General features: G+C 36.5%; 2 protein-coding genes across 3 annotated transcripts; one reads left to right on the top strand and one right to left on the bottom strand.

Annotated features, from left to right (window-relative positions):
- The first annotated feature begins 978 nt into the window (after positions 1–978).
- On the top strand, positions 979–3,224 carry LOC137717933 (uncharacterized). Its single transcript, XM_068457442.2, has 3 exons — positions 979–1,383; positions 1,808–2,286; positions 2,641–3,224. The coding sequence occupies exons 1-3, from the start codon at positions 1,231–1,233 to the stop codon at positions 3,083–3,085; spliced, it is 1,077 nt and encodes a 358-aa protein (XP_068313543.2). The 5' UTR covers positions 979–1,230; the 3' UTR covers positions 3,086–3,224.
- Positions 3,225–3,341: 117 nt separating this feature from the next.
- Positions 3,342–14,914, bottom strand: LOC137717932 (aldehyde dehydrogenase family 3 member H1). Of its 2 annotated transcripts, none has more exons than XM_068457440.2 (10): positions 14,495–14,914; positions 5,986–6,054; positions 5,743–5,839; positions 5,420–5,626; positions 5,202–5,317; positions 4,976–5,080; positions 4,723–4,895; positions 4,511–4,601; positions 4,008–4,157; positions 3,342–3,829 (listed from the first exon to the last, which is right to left on the bottom strand). In XM_068457440.2, exons 1-10 carry the CDS (start codon positions 14,720–14,722, stop codon positions 3,590–3,592), a joined length of 1,476 nt encoding a protein of 491 aa, XP_068313541.2. In that variant the 5' UTR covers positions 14,723–14,914; the 3' UTR covers positions 3,342–3,589. The 2 variants fall into 2 exon arrangements, with proteins under 2 accessions (XP_068313541.2, XP_068313542.2); XM_068457441.2 differs by lacking the exon at positions 14,495–14,914 and adding an exon at positions 7,848–8,310.
- Positions 14,915–17,879: the final 2,965 nt, after the last annotated feature.

The following is a 17,879-nucleotide window of genomic DNA, read 5'->3' as shown; positions in this document are numbered from 1 at the left end:
TACAATAATTCCACTAGACAACATGATTGATAAAGTGAGACGTTTTGATGCACTACCAAATTTGCTTTCCATCAAACTTTCTTTTTTTATTCACCAATGTTATGAAATCCTAGTGTAAAGTAATTTTATCAAAACCACAAATTTCAGAAGTGATAATCTTTTTTAGTAAACCACTGAATCAAACGAAGTTTCCCTTTAAAAGCAAGGCACTCGGTTGGTGGCATGTTATGATAAAAAGATCAATACTATTGAACAAGTGCTTAAATGGGCTTGCATGTGAGATTTTTGGGGACAAGGATTGTCTGTCCTCCCACTTCCGGTGCCCTTTCGTGCCTTCCTATTTGTGTGGTCACGGTTAAACCACGTCAACATTGTATATTACTACTCATTTTTGTCTTATCATCTCTATAAAAAAACAATATAAAAAGTAGACGTGGCTTAAACGTGACCACACAAAACAGGAGGGCACGGGAGGACACCGGAAGTGGAAGGTTAGACAATCCTTGTCTGATTTTTGGACCCTAACATACACAATGTCAAATGTGTCATTAATTTTTTTTATTAAAAAGTGGATGAACTAAGAGACATATGAGATGTGTTAAGCAGCTTTCTTAAATTATATAAATACATACCATTATTTTACATGGACATTAAGAAAAACTTATAACCACCTTTTAAAACAGTTTAATTAGTAAACAATCCTATTTTCTGACACCTGCATAGTATATATATTTGGATTATTTGTTTCCCTGTAAAGCAGCTGTTGACTACGTAGGTTTTTACCTTCTCTCATGCTCAATTACCTTTGGAGGTTATTACCATTTTAATGCCTCTGATCTTATCTTTAAGGTTGACTAGAAAACATCTCAACCCTTGAAGGCCAATATAACAATATAAGTAAGAAAGAATTATCTGTCCTCCTAAAAAAATTCTTCTCTACGACCAATTTATGCAACCGGTGTCTCACGATAAGTAGTTGGGTTGACTAGCATGTGATAAGCCACAAACGTGACATCGAATGCATATAACTGTTGTAGAGAAATTATTTCTCGTCCGATTGATTAACTGAATGAACTGATTATCAATGAAAGGCCTTATAAAACGCTGCTAGTTTCATATTTGGCAAAACACGCATTCTTGTGGACATAGCCAATCTTTTGATCTCTCTTTTTGTTACCTTCGTTGTTCTTCTTCTTCTTTTGATCTGTGCATGGTGCGTGATTTTTACTCATGCGTCCTCTTATCCCTTCCATTCGGAATCTGTATATATCTGCCTATAAATCCATTGTCAAGAAATGGCGACACATGAAAAAGAAATCATGCTCAGCTCCACAAGAGGAAGCCATAGTTGACCAATTTCAAGACAATGATGTGATTTTTGAGGTAAATATATTGTTAGATTGCCAATTTTGCATGATTGTTCAATACATATATACATAGTCTACATTAACAATCTTACAACATAATATGAGAGCAATATTCCTCTTGTATACAAAATGATCAAAATTTATAAACAAGAATTGCGTGTGGATATGAATGTCTTAGAAAGATAATAAAATTTCATTGTAATATTAACTTTGAAAATCAATATGCTTTTTCCTGTGTTTATCTAATTACATGCATGCATGCAGATTAACGATAACCTTGATAATCAATATGCTGCAACACTATGCTTCCATAATTAACAACCTCGTTTTTTCACGTGTTTATCTAATTGCATTGCATGCATACATATTAACTAATTTGTATACGTAGTATTGATCAAGATAGATTTTATATGTATACATATACGTGTATATACATACAGGAAGTGGATGAGGATACAGAAAAGAAAACCATGCATGGATTGCACAGCTTTAGATGCATTAGCCTGCAAAGAATGCGACGCCATGATCCATCAAGCCCTAGAGGTCTCAAAAGCGTGGACTGCATCTTTAACGTGTCTTCTCCTCGTTTCTCAAAGAGCTCAAGCCCAAAGAGTCGCACCCCTTCACCCTCCCTCAAGAAAACTAAGAGCCGGAAAAGCTGGCCCGATTCTGCGGTGCCCTCTCCGGCAACCCCCACTACACCGGGGTGTACTACTAAAAGCTCAGACTGCACGCCCGCCCATCCCTTTCTCTCAAAAAGTGAGAGCCGGAAGAGCCCCGCCCCCATCATGTTTTCTAACTCATCTGGGATGTTGAAACCCCCAGCCATTGAGACGCAGCTTGAGTGCACCTTAGAGGAGCTGTGCTTTGGATGCCAGAAGAAGATGAAGGTCACAAGGGCTATCGTCAAAGACACCGGGTTGGTTACCTTGTCCTTGATTTACTATGCAACTATTCTCGTCAAAATGTTGATCACGTCTCTTTTTCATGTACTTGTACGTATATATGTGTGTGACTTAACGACTCAAAATGAGATCTCTTTATCAAACATGTTATGACTAGTATGAATGGCTGATCATATTGTTGACTGCATCTTTTATGAAGGTGAAACTCTAAATAGGCAGAAATTGGATCAACAATGTGATTAGTAAATGTGGCACGGAAGCGATACTCCAGAACCAAATATCATTTGCTCATATATATATGGGTGAAGCTTAGATCATTTGCTTACTTGTTCCTAGTATCTTTTCATATTAATGTATTTTAATGGCAGGCAATTGGCTCAAGAAGATGAATTGGTAACAATGCAAGTGGAGCCAGGATGGAAGAAAGGAACAAAGATTACATTTGAAGGATTGGGAACTGAGAGACCAGGTGCATACCCAGCAGACATAATCTTTGTGATTTCTGAAAAACGACACCCTTTGTTCAGAAGAGAAGGAGATGACTTGGAGTTGGCACTAGAGATTCCATTGGTGGAGGCTCTCACTGGCTGCATCATCTCAATCCCTCTGCTGGGTGGAGACCAGATGAAGCTGACGATCGACAACATCATATATCCTGGCTATGAAAAGATCATATCCGGCCAAGGCATGGCAGTCTCTAAAGATGAAGGAAAGAGAGGAAACTTGAAGGTCACGTTTCTGGTCGATTTTCCGACCGCCCTCACCCATGAACAACGATTGGATGTTCAAACCATTTTAGAGGATTATGATTGATCGTCAGTGATTGTAGTCTTTTTTGCCCCTTTCATTTTTTCATAGTACAGATGGAATCCAATGCTTCATTTGTATAATATAGGTAGAAGCTTTTGTAAGACAACCCGGTGTTTATATATTGAAGAGTTTTAGCACAGAACTAGGCGTAACCAAGTTAGTTAGAGCATTGTGATCTTCCCGCTGCACCCAAGTTCGAAACTCATTCACCTAGTTTAGGTTAGAATTAAATATGGCTCGGATAAAACCCACGAAATGCTTTAGCTTTGGAACATGATATTATAAGCAGCGAGAACATGATTGTATGATTCAATTACAAACACATTTAAACATATAAATCTATGACATTCACCCCCAACTTTTACTCTCTCCATTTCCCTTTTCATAAACAATCAAGCCTTTGTCAAAGTGAAATCAGAACAATATTCGTATATTATACAATGAAAGACTTCTATAAATCTGACCGAAAGAAGAAATCACACGAGCAAAGCGAGATCCTATTCTCTCTTAAGCCTCAGGCCATCCGAACAGAGCACGGATTATGCTTAATATGCCACCGCCCATAAGAGCCTTCAGAATTCTTAGCTTCCCCTTTGTGTATGGTGGGTACCTTATGGAGGCATCGCCAACAAAACCGCGATAAACAACAGCCTTCTTATGGCTAAAGGCGTCGAAGGAGAATTTTCCATGGTATGCACCCATTCCACTCTCCCCAACTCCTCCAAAAGGCAGGGAGGGTACAGCAAGCTGTACCATCAAGTATATGTAATGCAAATTAGATTCTAAACAGAGTTTCGAATAACGGAAATAGATTAATCAGCGTGCATGTGACTGTGCGGTGTTATATGTAACAAATGGAAATGCCAAGAATGCACCGATGAACATGTACAGTCTTGTTTCAAGAATTTCGAGGGTGAAGTATTACATGTAAAGTCGTGTCATTGATAACCAAACCCCCGGCAGATACAGTATTTACAAAGTGCTCCTTCAGCTTCTTCTTGTTGGTAAACAAATACGCAGCAAGGGGCTTTGCTCCTGAGTTTATCAAATCAAAACTGTCTTCCAATTTGTCGACCTGTTACAAACAGAAGGGAAGATATTGCATTGGATCTCCAGCGTCACGTGCATATAAAAACAGAACAATTCAATCATACAAATGCTAATCTTTCAAAAATGTTTCCACTATTAAAATATGGTAACGATCAGCCTACTTTTTTGCGCATGCTGAAGGTAGCTAGACTACTTTCCTTTCAAATCATCCCAAATGAGAACCATGTTAGATATTCTGTTACCCGTTCACAATTTGAAAAATCTGATTCTATAGCTTTTGATCAATGTGCTGAGACTGCCAGAGCTGTTTAAATATTTTGCTGCAAAAATATTTCGTTGAAAGCACAAACTCACAACAACAAAATCTGTGGTTCTTACCGTGACAATGGGAAGCAAAGGGCCAAATATTTCCTCAGTCATGATCAAGGAGTCTTGTGGGACATTGAGCAAGATGGTGGGAGCTATCCTCCTGTGATCAAAAGGAAGAAAAATTAATCGCATTTACAATACAATGCAATACCCTATTAATTCACAGAGAGAGAGAGAGAGAGAGCGCTAAGAAGAGAGCAATCAGATAAAGTATAACATACAAGTTGGTTTTGTCCATTTCACCTCCATGGACGATCTTTCCAGAAACCTTATCCTCATCCAAGAGCTTTGTCAAGCGAGCAAAGTGATTAGGATTCACAATACGAGACAAATCTTTTGATTCTAGTTGATTCTTTCCATAGAAGTTCTCCAATTCTTGTTTCAGAGATTCCACCTGTGAATAAAGATAATGAAACAGAGGCACAGACAGAAAAACAAATTCAGATCTCCAATGGGATATGAGGGTAACCTTACCAGCTTAGGAGCAAAATCTTTTGTTGTTACGATATAATCAGGGGAGACGCAAGCCTGTCCATTATTACTCCCCCACTTACCAACGATAATGCGCCTACTTGCAACCTTGGAGAAACAAAATGACAAGTTTGTACATGAGACGAGATGAAAATCGCAGCACTGTAGTAGCAGAAAGTAAACTACATCAAATATTATTGACGCTATGCAAGAAGGAAGATCTCTATACTTGTAAGTTGATGCCAGAATCAACGATAACAGGGGATTTTCCTCCAAGCTCCAAAAGAACTGGTGTAAGGTGCTTTGCAGCACTAGCCATCACTATACACCCAACCCTACTATTTCCTACAAGTTTAAATATAATATTTTCAATCCATTATAGAAAAATCAGCTGTAATCTAAGGAAAATGAAAGATCAGAACAAATGAGAGGAAAATGACTGAGAACCTGTGTAACATATCTTATCCCACTTTTGCTCTAATAGTGCAGATGTTTCAGCAACAGCCCCCTCAACGACTCTTATACAAGAGCTATCCATATATTCACCTACAAGTTTTGCAAGCAATGACGATGTGGCTGGAGCAAGTTCTGATGGTTTAAGAACCACAACATTACCAGCCGCAATGGCTCCAACAACTGGATCAAGTGAGAGTACTGGAAAACAGATACTACAAAATTATTTTTGTTTGAGGACAGGATTAATTCGAACTATAGAGCTCAATGCTAAACTTAAAAAAAAAATAAAAAAAAAAGGTCCAGTATGAACGTACAGAAAGGATAGTTCCATGCTGAAATTACTAGTATAGCACCAAGAGGTTCAGACACTATTTCAGCTGATGCAGGAAAAACTGTTATTGAAGTTTTAACCTGTAATTAAAGGGAAATATTAGTATGTTACTCATGGGGAAAATAGATAGAATACAAATGTCAAATCAACTCAAGAAATGTCTGTCTTGACAAACAAAATGACAACCATCGGTTGCCAATCAATGGAGTTGCTGACAAAGACAAACCTTTTCTGGCTTCATCCATTTCCTCAGCTCCTTAATTGCCAAATTACATGAGTTTTTTATCATAGCTATCTACACGAAAACCATATAAACCAAATATGAAGTCAATAACAAATAAGGCATTCATGTGAAGTTTTCACAGAGAAGAAATTAATTGGAGAAGGGCCTAAATAATTGGATGACTTTATTTGTTAGGTAAGCATTTGATTCAATAATTGTCTATTTCGCAAGCAGGAGGGCCTATATATATATATATATATATATATATATATATATATGTGTAAGCGTATATATATTGCTAGATATCCAACATGTTATGTTGCTAGACTATGAATCAGCACCACATATTCAAACACGGGTTTACCTAATCAATGGTTCTGATAGTCTGGAAACATAAGATACTGGACCTTTCTAACAAATCAGGCATTTGCAAATTTAAACATCTATCTCTACTACAAATAAAAAACACCCAACAATCTTTATTGTTGTCAAATTTATTCCTGTAAGTTTCTAAATAGTTTAAAACGTTTTTGCCCTGCAGACACCCCATGCGGTTAATGGAAAGTTCATTCTTTACCTTTTCTCCGCATCACACCTACCTATATATTAGAAAAGACAAGGCTTGACTTATCTCAAAGAATAAAAATTTTAAGATATATGAATACTTATGACACCAAACAGACATGAAAAGTACTCCTCAACTTACAAGAGTTATTGACTTACTACAAACCCCATAATAAAGCCCTACCCGGCTAGCCCCTCCCCACCAAAAAAACAAAATTGGAAGAGAAAAAAATGCGAGCAACCTTCTTAGTTCTTATTCTACCTTCTCGGCTCTCCTCATCCTACAATGTTGAACGATCATTTGAACCGCCTACTTTCTTGGTTGCTATTCGAAGATCTTTTTGCAAAAAATTAACTAAATCCGAAATCGTTTAGACATCTAATGGTTATTCAAGAAATTAGACAAACTATGATTCTCAATTAAACATTGAAATTTTGACACTGTTAGTCGACTGGTTATGCAGACTTGATCCCCAAAGGTGATATAGAAAGTAGACAGTTCCGATCATCAAACAACATTGCATGATGAACAAGAAAGCCGAGAAGATTCAAGTGAGAAGGTTGCTAGCATCCAAAAGAAAAAGGCTGACTTTCAAATGGAGGGAATGCATCCTCACAAATAGTATGAGAGACAAATTTATCCGTGCAATGAATCTAGTGGGGTGTCATTGATTACCCTTGTGATCCACTCCACCCACTTCTTACATTCTTCCTGCATAGCTTATTAAATATACCCCACATAATGTATGCATCAGAACTACCAAGTGACAGAAGCACGATTTTCCTACCCCAAGTGACAAGGACTCCCCACCTAGTATGAGAAGAATTTGGAAATTATGATCCGGATTTAGAGTCCAATGGAAAGCATAAAACCAAAGAGACACCATTATGTAATCGAAAAATATGCACAAATAAAATCGGTTACAAATTTTTAATCGAACATAAAAGTGGATGAACTTTAATTAGACAATGAAAGGGACACTAAAACCGTACACGGCTTACTTTTGTGGGATCCATTTGTGCATATTTTTCTAGGCAACTGCAATCAGCATTTAATAGTGTCGTATTGAACTAAAGCAATCAGCAAATTCTAGTCACAACCCAATTTATGATTTAGCGTATAGATATGAATTATTGACATGAGAGAGAGAGAGAGAGAGAGAGAGAGAGAGAGAGAGAGAGAGAGCATGCCCGCATCAAATCATTCAGAAACCAACAAAAAAATTCGATCCAAATTTCTCAGCAAATTTTAATCACAGCCTAATTCACTGGCGAGAAATTAAATGGGGGAATCGGAGGACCTCATAGACTTGGGATTCGAGTTCAGGCTTGGAGAGGTCGGAGCGGAGAGCGTTGACGATCTCCAGCTCGTTTTCGGTGAGGAGCTTGAGGATGCACTCGAGCTGCGACACCCTCCATTGATAGCTCCGAGTCTTGCCGGAGGCGAAGGTCGCTCTCAGCTCCTTGGCCACAGCAGAGGCGGCTTCTTCGTCGAAAGGCTTCCCCGAACCCATGGTAGAACTAGAAACGGATAGACAGAGTAGAAGATAAACGTATGTATATATGTGTGTGTGTGTATATATATATATATTAATTGAGTGTGTGGGAATAAAAGTGTGGAGGTCTCTCTCTATCTGACTTACGAACGAAGAGAAGAAAAGTCGTTGATGGAACAGACGATGTCACGCCCGAGATTAAACCTGAAGGGCCAGAGAGAGACAGAGGGTTCCCGACTTATGGAATTGGGTTGTGATTTGTCACGTCATTTGAACTGTTAAGTTTTTTTATTCAAAATAAGTTATGACTTATTTTAAAGATTTTTTATTTTATTTTATTTTAATATATTGATATTTTTAGACTAAAGAAGGAAGAAAATCAGCTATGTCATACAATGAGCAATTTATTTAATATCGAAGAGAAATACCACAAGGTCATATTACTGAATGACATGTTCAAGATTATTTTGGACACTTCAACACTCATTATTCATATAAATGTCACCCTACTTCCATTAAGTTCATCCTCAAAACTATAGAATTTGTAGAAAATCAATTGAAAATATTATGAACTTTAAGCAATATTTTCTCATTACATAGTGCGTTGATTTTAAACATGATCAGGAATGGACTAGTATTTTTTAGGATTTTTATCACAAATGGTCTCTGAAATTGACCTTCACCATCAAGATAGTCCCTAAAATTAAAAATCAATCAATGTAATCCCTGAAAATAGGTGTCGCAAATCAATGTGATCATTTTGTCACAATTCTATTAAAAATTCTGTTAAGTGCTAATGTGGCACATAAATAGGTCTCACAAGATTTACGGGTTTTTATCACAAATGATCTCTGAAATTGACCCACACCATCAAGATGGTCCCTGAAATTGATCTACATCATCAATATGGTCCATGAAATTGAAAATCAATCAATGTAGTCCTTGAAAATAGGTGTCGCAAATCAATATGATCATTTCGCATAATTTTGTAAAAAAATTTGTTATGTGCTGATGTGGGTTTAATAATTAATTAAAAAAGTTGTCTAAATACCTTTTTGCACAATGGTAGGGCCTACTCTAAAGTGAGCTCCATTCCATAAATTCTCAAAGGCACAAAGCTTAACCGAGGCCTAAGAGGGTGTGTAGAAATAGTTTTCAATCAACAATGGACGCACATCGATTATAACCTCATTATCTCAAGGCAGACCTCGTTGTTCTTTGCATTACTTGGGAAGCGCCGAACAAGCTCTCCAAGATTAAGATTGTGAGGATGTTGATCGCCTAAATGTTAATGGTGATGTCCCAGAAGTCGTTACCAATAGGCCAAGCCGTCACCAAAGGTGATCTCGATCCAGGTTCAATTCGGTGAAGGATGTCGAAGTGTGTAAAGATAGGTGTATTGAGAAATTTTTTCAGAGAATAGAGAGTGAATGAGGTATAGAAATGTAGACTGGGATCGGAGGAAATTGTAGGACTAGGTTTTTGGGTTGACAATATTTTTATTAACTATTAAATTATTTTGTAATTTTTTAAAATTTAATTAGACTCGTTTACCCATTTATGTGTCACATCAGCACATAACAGAAATTTTGACAGAATTGTGACGACAATACTACATTGATTTGAGACACTTACTTGAGGGACTACATTGATCAATTTTCAATTTCAGGGACCATTTTGATGCCATGGGTTAATTTCAAGGATCATTTGTAAGAAGAAGGAAAAAAAAAAAAAAAAGAACTTATGGAGTTCATTTATGTGCCATATCAGCACTTAACAGATTTTTTTAACAGAATTATGATAGAAGGATCACAGTAATTTACGAAACCTATTTTCAGGGACTACATTGATTGATTTTCAATTTCAGGGACCATCTTGATGGTGATGGTCAATTTCAGGGATCATAGAGAGTTCCACTTTGAGAAAATTTCTTTAGCATTTCTCAAAAAAGAAAAAAAAGCTAAGGAGACTCTCAAAATGAGACTTTCTATAAATTATCCATTATCTTATATTTTTGGTACAATTCTCGTGCCCACCTTATAAAACGTTGTGCTAAAAAAAATGAAGTGGTGAAAAATCCATAATGAGTTATATTTTGAAAGAATTTCCTTAGTATTTCTATAAAAATAAAAAAAATAAAAAAATAAAAAAGAAAAAAAGAAAGAAGCTATTACTACGTACATCTCTCTCTAGTGAGAGAATAATATTACAGAGTCAGTACAACGTTGTCAGTAATTCGAATGAATAACCAGCAATGTATAAATATCATGAGTTGTATGACCAAAAATAAAAAAATATCATGAGTTGATGATATACAGCTGGAAAGCTATTGGCCAGGTCATCGTATATGTAAACTCAAGTCAAGTTGAAACGAAACCCACAAGTCATGACTCATGAGCTATGATCCCATTTCACAGTGAACTAAACGAAATCCTTTTAAATAAATAGATTTTTATGGAACGGATTTACCGTTACAGTAAAGTTTTAATTTAATATGTATTGTAAATATAATATGCTTCATATAGATTGTTCTCTTTGTAAAGATGATGCCAAAAATGTATTATTTTGAAAAATGGAAAAGAGAGAAAGTAAATTACTATAAATTATCGTTCAAATGTCCACGTTAGTGGGTTTTTGAATTAATTTTTTAATAAAAATATATAAATAAAAAATAACTTAAATTTTCTAATATTTTTGTGTGTACAAAACTATAAATAAACTTTAATTTAACATATAAAGATCAATTGTTATGCGTGTAATTATGTGACCAGAGGCTAGTAAAATAGAATGTGAGTGTGGAAAGAAATTTGGATGCAGTGATACAAAATAAGGATTCAAATAAAATTTCTCTTACAAGACCATCAGGGGGCGTTTGTTTGCCCTCACTAAGTTGGACTGGACTGGATTTGACTAGCTATTAGTCCAATACTGTGTTTGTTCCATGCTGGGACTAACATTAATGAGACTAAAGGGGACTAGCATGGACAAAACCCTTCACTAAGAGGTCTTAGCGAGACCCCCCAATAACCATGGGACTAGCTAAGACTATCATCTCTTTCTCGTCATCGTCATGCTCAACGACCACTCCCGACAGACTCCTCATCATCTCCGGTCACCTAGATCAATCATTAACTTTCCGACTCTCTTTCAGATCCATTTCACAACCAACTTTCATATAAAATATACCAAATTGAAGCTGGGAGTGACAAGATTACGATTTTACCTGAATTGAGGCCAAAATGTGGTCGAATGTGGCTGGAAAATGGCCTGGAAGTCTCGGCCTGTTTGGGCTTCTTCAAATCCATGACAGATTCGAGCATTCAAAGCTAAGATCTCGATCTAGGGATGGTGATAAATTTTTTGGCGGTGCTAACTTCATCCAATTTAACGAGGGTTGGCCGGAAAACACATCGGGAAACCTGCAACTCGTCAGGAAAATTGGAGCCGTGAGGTTCCATTCGAACAACGCATTGCTAGAGAGGGAGGGAGGACAGAGAAATAGAGATTGGAATCAATAAAGAGTTTGACCAGGAATGAGAAAGAGACATGAATTGAGAGGTCTAAGAGGAAAAAAAGAGGGAGAGGTTGGGACGATGAGAGAAGAGGAAAAGAGTGGGACAGAAATGGTAGGAAAAGATGAAGAAAAAGATAAGATCATAATAAAATATTAATAATTTATATTTTTAATAATATAATATTAGAATTTGTTATTATCCAACTTCTTAGTCCAATACTGCACCAAACGCTTCACTAAGTTAGTCCAATTTAGTCTAGTCTAAGCCAGTCCAGCTTAGTTCTTGAAGCTAATCCAGTCCGAGATAGTCCGGCGCAACAAACACCCCCTCAAGGTTTTAATCTAAAAACTATCTTATTTAGGTCCTTAAGTTTAAAGGATATAGTTTCATTGAAAATTTTCAATTAATTAAATATGAATTTGATTGAACTTTAGCCCCTGAAACTAAAAAATTTTCACATAAAATCCAACATAAGTTTTTTACTTGAATAAAACTCATTGACTGGATTCTACATGAGCAAATTTATTAATTGTGTTTGACTTTACACATTTGCCTATAATATCCTTATTTAAATGATTGATGTACACAACAAATTCCATGTGGATTGTATGAAAGAATTAATGATTTCACAAAGAAAAAAAATTTAATGTTACAAATTATCTAATAAATGTAATCTTACATGCATAAAACCTAATTTCAATCAAAATATATGAATTCTTGGGTACATTACTGTGACTAGGGGTGGTTCGGTATGGGATACCATACCGAAACTAGTATCCCGAATCCCAAACCGAAATTTTTCGGGACAGGAATTTGAAGACCAATCCGAAACCAAATTTTCGGGAATCCCAAATTTTGGGAATCCCGAAATATTTTCGGGATTTTGGGACAAATCGGGAATCCCAAATTGAAATATGAAATTATGAATTGTTCATCAAATATATAATTCAAGAACACATTCATGAACTAGGAATTTCATTTCATTCACACTACCATTTAATTGAACACTGGCATGCTTGACTCTTTTTATCATAGTCAAAATTCGAATTAATTAAACTCTTTTTGCAATCTGTTGAGAGACAAAAGAATCAAGCCTTCTGAAATCATCAGCCATGGCAGCAGCAATAATAAAATCCACATGAATATCAAACAGAACATGAAAAATATGCAAGGTGTAGGGCATTCTAGGTTGCTGAGTATGAATTAGAAACTACTAGCATCAATTATAAAAGAATAATATATATATGTATAAATATATATATATATATATATATAATAATTAATATTATATTTTTTCGGTTTGGTATGGGATTCCCGAAATATCGAGAAGCCAATCCCGAATCCCATACCGAAATTTTGGGATTGGTTCGGGGTAGCATCCCGAAAATTTCGGGAATTTCGGTTTGGGAAATTTTTGGTTTGGGATCGGGATTTTTTCGGTTCAGTTCGGGATTTTCGGGAATTTTTTCCACCCCTAACTGTGACATCCCGTCCCGGAAATATCGAAACGCACGTGTGAAATTACGACTTTGCCCCTAGTTCGTTTTTGTCACGTTATGGGTTGTTTTGTGTGGTGTGGCATGTGTTGGACCACACACACACACACTCACAGATACTGTCACTCTCCCTTTCCCTCTGTCTCTTCCCTGTCTCTCTCCCCCCGAGCTCCATTCCTTCCTCTTCTCTCTGTAACGTACGGACAACACACAAAATCACCCAAACCTTAGCAGATCGAGGGAACCAACTACACCATTGAACTCGTGAGGTCGAGGCGAGCACAACCATACCATTTTCAGGTGAGAAATCCTTCGTTTTCACGTCGATTCGACAATGGCCGATTTGAGTACTATTCATGCAAAATTTATACATTGAGTTTTTGGGATTTCTAAGCTCGTAGGTGTCTTAGTGAGGTCCTAAGGAGCGTTGGAGTAGCTTGTTGGACGAAGTTGGACGTCGGGAAGACCCGGTTCGAAGTTGGCCGAGTTTCGAGTTTGAGACAGGTATGATCGCGTAATTTTTAGCCTTTAAAAGTGGTCTAACGTGATTCTACTAGTCTAGGGCTTTCTTTTGGTCCAAGAATCATGAAAAATGGTTGAGAAACGAGTGAGAAAACAAGGTTTGAAGTTTTTCCAGTTTTCCGGCGCCGGCGACGTCGCCGGAGGCTTGCTGGAGAAGGTGACGGAATATTCCGTCAAATCTGACGGAATATTCCTGACGCCGTTAACGGAATCTGTCAAAACTGACGGAATATTCCTAACGGCGTCAGTTGACGCCGTCAGTGTGCGCCACACGTGCCTGCGCGTGGCCGGCGCGTGCGGCGGAGGAAAATTATTTTAAAAATATGGTTGTGATCCTGAGGTTGTCAATTGTCCATCATTTCACCCTTATAGAGGTTTTATTTTTGTAAATTTATTAATTTACCACCTATGTATTGTGGACGCATTCAAACAGCCAATTTTATATGAAACTTTAGCACTTTTTGAATGTTTGAAAATTGAAATGACAAATAGAATCACTGCAATTACCAAATTGGGTACGAAAGGTATCCAGTCCAACCTCGTCCACCCCAACCTTATCCTTCATGATTAATAAGTCAAAATATCAAAAATTAAAAAAGGGTGTTATCCAGACATCTATTTTTACTTTTTACATACTTCTTTTAATTTTCAGTTGTTAGATCGGACGAATTGAAGAAGATCAATGAACAAATATTAACAAGAGTGTGAAGAAGATAAAGGGAATGTGTGAATAACATCATCCAAACAAAACCCCACAAACCAAAAGATAAACTAGAAAAGCACACAAAGATGCAGATGACGTTTTACTGCATTGACGGAAAGCAATAATGATTATGGTGTGAATTCAATTCTCATCAATTTTCCACCCCTCCAACATTTAACAATTTAACACACTAACGTGAAGAGAGAGGAACCTAACCTCTTGAACGTAGGCTTCAAATTCAGGTTTGGAGAGGTCTGAGCGAAGAGCATCGACGATCTCTTGTTCGTGATGTTCCGCCACCTTCAAGAGGTTGTTCAGCTGCGACTCCCTCCACTCGTAGCTTCTGGTCTTGCCGGAATTATAGCTAGCCCTCAGCTCCTCAACCATGGTCAACGCATATTTCGAATCAAAATACATCCTCTTCTGCTCCTCCACCGTCGCCATGAATATATCAAATGATATATCTTCTGAATAAAAGTGAAAAGGTAGGTTTTACGAGGCAAGGAACAAAACAAACGTTATAAAAGAGGTGTGTCTTTGTTTGTATATCTCGTGCATTTGCCTTGGGTGAAAATGCTTTTCGAATACAGTGTGGTAGGTGACGTTGGTCTCTCTACTACTCTCAAATGGGAGTGTGACACACGTTACGTTGGGAGATATTATAATATTTATTTGTGTTTTGTGTTTTGTGTTCTTGTTTGAAATTTCAAGGCGTAGGAAGGGAGAGCAAAAGAGTCGAACACTTGTTTGTAACAGATGAGATGATATAAGCGTTTTGGGTTTTTCTTCCGTACTTGTATCATTAAATAATAGGAATTTTAACAAAAAAATTTCAGTATTGTTCACTTTAACGAAAAATCACTCTTACACTAAAAACTCAATCCTGTTACTATTTACTTTACCCTTTATTTTGTCTTTATCGTTAAAACTCAAAGTTTTCAAACCATTTTCATTAATTTTCTTTAAATAATACAGGTCTTTGACAGTTTGGATTGGACGACCAAATAGAGGACTTCAATCTAACAGCTTTAAAAGTTGTATCATTTAATGATACGGAGTATGAAATTTCACACCCTATTGTTTTACCATTAAAACTAGGGAGTTTTAACAAAAAGTTCACGATACTGTTCACTTTAACGAAAAACCATATTTTTACATTAAAAAGTCAAATTTGATACTATTCACTTTACCTTTTATTTTATCTTTATCATTAAAATTCAAAATTTTCAAACCATTTTCATTAGTTTTTCTTTAAAATTATAAACTCTTACTTCGTAAGTCGTGTAAATTATTGTGAATGTCTTCGTTGAATAAGTCTATAAACCTCGATGTCGAAATCGAAGGAGGAATATGTGCTACCAGGCCACAAGTCTATATATCCACTTCAGAAACGGTGTAATAATTATTTTCAACACAAAATCTTGAATTTTTGTGGTTCTAAATAGTTGGTTAACCCAGCTTTGTTACGTCTGCTCCTTGATGAGATCTAATTAATAAAATAATAGTATTAATCAGGTTAACGACTTGGTTCGTTCATATAACAGATTCAAATTCAAGAAAATATAGCTTCTTTTTGGTCAACAAATGTATAACAAAAGTACACATGTTTAGGGTTGAAATCAAATTCGGGCATTACTTCGTGTGTAGAAGAGTGCACAAAATCGAATACTTATTTCTTTGCATTTAGTGAGTTAGTTTCTATTTATTATAGTGATTTAGTTTATTTTCAGTTTCTATTTATTATGGTGATTTAGTTTATTTTCGTATTATTGTAGGTCTAATTGGTGAAAATAACAATAAACTAAATGGAGCATTTTGGAGCAGTTTTGGACTTGGATTGGTTAGCATGCGTGTGGAGCATAATGGATGGACGTTTTTGGAGTTTTACATGTGCTAAATATGTCCTACAATTTGGAGAATCAAATTTGGCAGCTTGAAAGACAAGGAATCAACTGAAAATAATCTTATCCAATCTTATCCAAACTAACCTTATCTAATCCTATCTCATCTCATCTTATCCAAACATTATCCCAATTTATCCAACATTATCTCAGATTATTTCCAACTGCAAAAGGAGTCCTTATCTTATTCTAAATCCTTCCTATTTGATTCAAGGAGTCCTAAAACAATGCAAAGACCCTATCCTTTCCCTCTTTGGTTTATGCCGAACCCTACCCTATATATACACACATTATGCCGCAATTTAGAGAGAAAGAGAGAGAGAGAGAGAGAGAGAGAGAGAGAGAGAGAGAGAGAGAGCTTTAGAGAGAATTTTAGAGATAAAATATAAAGAGTGCTGCAGCTTTGAAAGGAAGGAAGAAGAAGAAGAGCTTGGAGCCATGACCTGCCATTCAAGGCCATTGGAGCCCTGGAGCGTTCCTGGGTTCTTTCTATCCTTAGTTTTAGTTCAATGTTTAAATTAGATTGGTTTCGTTTAATTGCAAACATGTGGAACTAATTTCATTTTAGCTAGAGGAGAATTCAAAGCCATGAACATATGTGTGATATGAATTGATTACATCCAGTTATTGTTTCATAAATTGTTTCATAAATCGTGAATGCAATTTACTTATCTGTTTGATTGATAACTTATTCTTGTATGTTGATTAAGGATGCATACTTAGTTTGCATGCATGAAGTTGATGCTAAAATATAAGGGAATTTCACCAAATAGTTATGAACTTATATTTATAAGTAGTGGAAATCACTAGTCATGATTGTGTTAAGTAAATTCCTGGCAGGAGTATCATGCAGTTCATAGTTACGAATGCCATGTCAATGCTTATGATTTTCATAGAACCTAATGATCTTTGATATGTATCTCTATCATGCAGTTCATATAGGGAACTTGATAAGAATAATTTGATTGTGTCGCTAAGTCCAATTCAATGAATTTAGGAAAATTTGATGGTTAATTTGTGCAGTTCACGGTTAACTTGGGGCATTGTCATTCATGTTTTATAGGAATAATAACTGGAAATTGATTTGTGTTGCATATGTATCATGTGTGGCGAAGGACCCTCTAGCTAGCCTTTCACCCCTTAAGTTACCTTAGTTTCGTACCACCCTTACTTTGTTTTTGCAACCTGCTTAGTTTTAGTTTAAAATTCGTCCAAACAAACCCCCCCTTTAGTATTTCGTGTCAGTTTACTTCAATTTTCATCCAAAACACCCCTCAGTGCTTGTTTTGTGTTATTTGAGTCAGTTTAGCTTAGCCTTGTGTATTTGAGTCTAGTTTTCAATTTTTGAGTCAAGTTAGTGTAGATTAGCATCCCTCCTAATCCCTGGCCTAGAACGATCCCTACTTATGCATACTACAATTATCTAAAATAGGGTTTAATTTGTGTGTTAGTTTTTACCACATCAATCTCTGAAGATGAAAAGTGTGTGTGTGTCGTCGATCCAAGGGTCGTGATGACTTGATCTCGAATGAACGGGTGCCTCAAGGTTTTAGCTTGTAGTGATGGAGGAACCGGCACGTGTAGGGGTGCTTAATGGTTCTTCACAGGTGTGACGAAGAACGCATAGAGCTTTCTGAAATCTTTTGAGTGTTTGAGAGTGTTTAGGGCTTGAGAATTTGAGTGTCTGTGTGTGAGGATGA

Source organism: Pyrus communis, chromosome 8 (assembly GCF_041283825.1).
Source record: "Pyrus communis isolate YQ-2024b chromosome 8, ASM4128382v1, whole genome shotgun sequence".
NCBI lineage: Eukaryota > Viridiplantae > Streptophyta > Magnoliopsida > Rosales > Rosaceae > Pyrus > Pyrus communis.
Note: the sequence above shows the minus strand (reverse complement) of the source record. Positions and strands in the feature narration are given on the sequence as shown.

What these genes read in the sequence shown, in the direction of transcription:
- LOC137717933 (XM_068457442.2), top strand. Translation starts at nt 1,231, where the DNA reads ATGCGTCCTCTTATCCCTTCCATTCGGAATCTGTATATATCTGCCTAT. An exon ending in ACAATGATGTGATTTTTGAG is followed by an intron (nt 1,384 to 1,807) that starts GTAAATATATTG and finishes ATATACATACAG; the next exon opens with GAAGTGGATGAGGATACAGA. An exon ending in GCTATCGTCAAAGACACCGG is followed by an intron (nt 2,287 to 2,640) that starts GTTGGTTACCTT and finishes TTTTAATGGCAG; the next exon opens with GCAATTGGCTCAAGAAGATG.
- LOC137717932 (XM_068457440.2), bottom strand. Translation starts at nt 14,722, where the DNA reads ATGGCGACGGTGGAGGAGCAGAAGAGGATGTATTTTGATTCGAAATAT. An exon ending in AGCATGGAACTATCCTTTCT is followed by an intron (nt 5,627 to 5,742) that starts GTACGTTCATAC and finishes TCTGTTTTCCAG; the next exon opens with TACTCTCACTTGATCCAGTT. An exon ending in GAAATGGACAAAACCAACTT is followed by an intron (nt 4,602 to 4,722) that starts GTATGTTATACT and finishes TTTTGATCACAG; the next exon opens with GAGGATAGCTCCCACCATCT.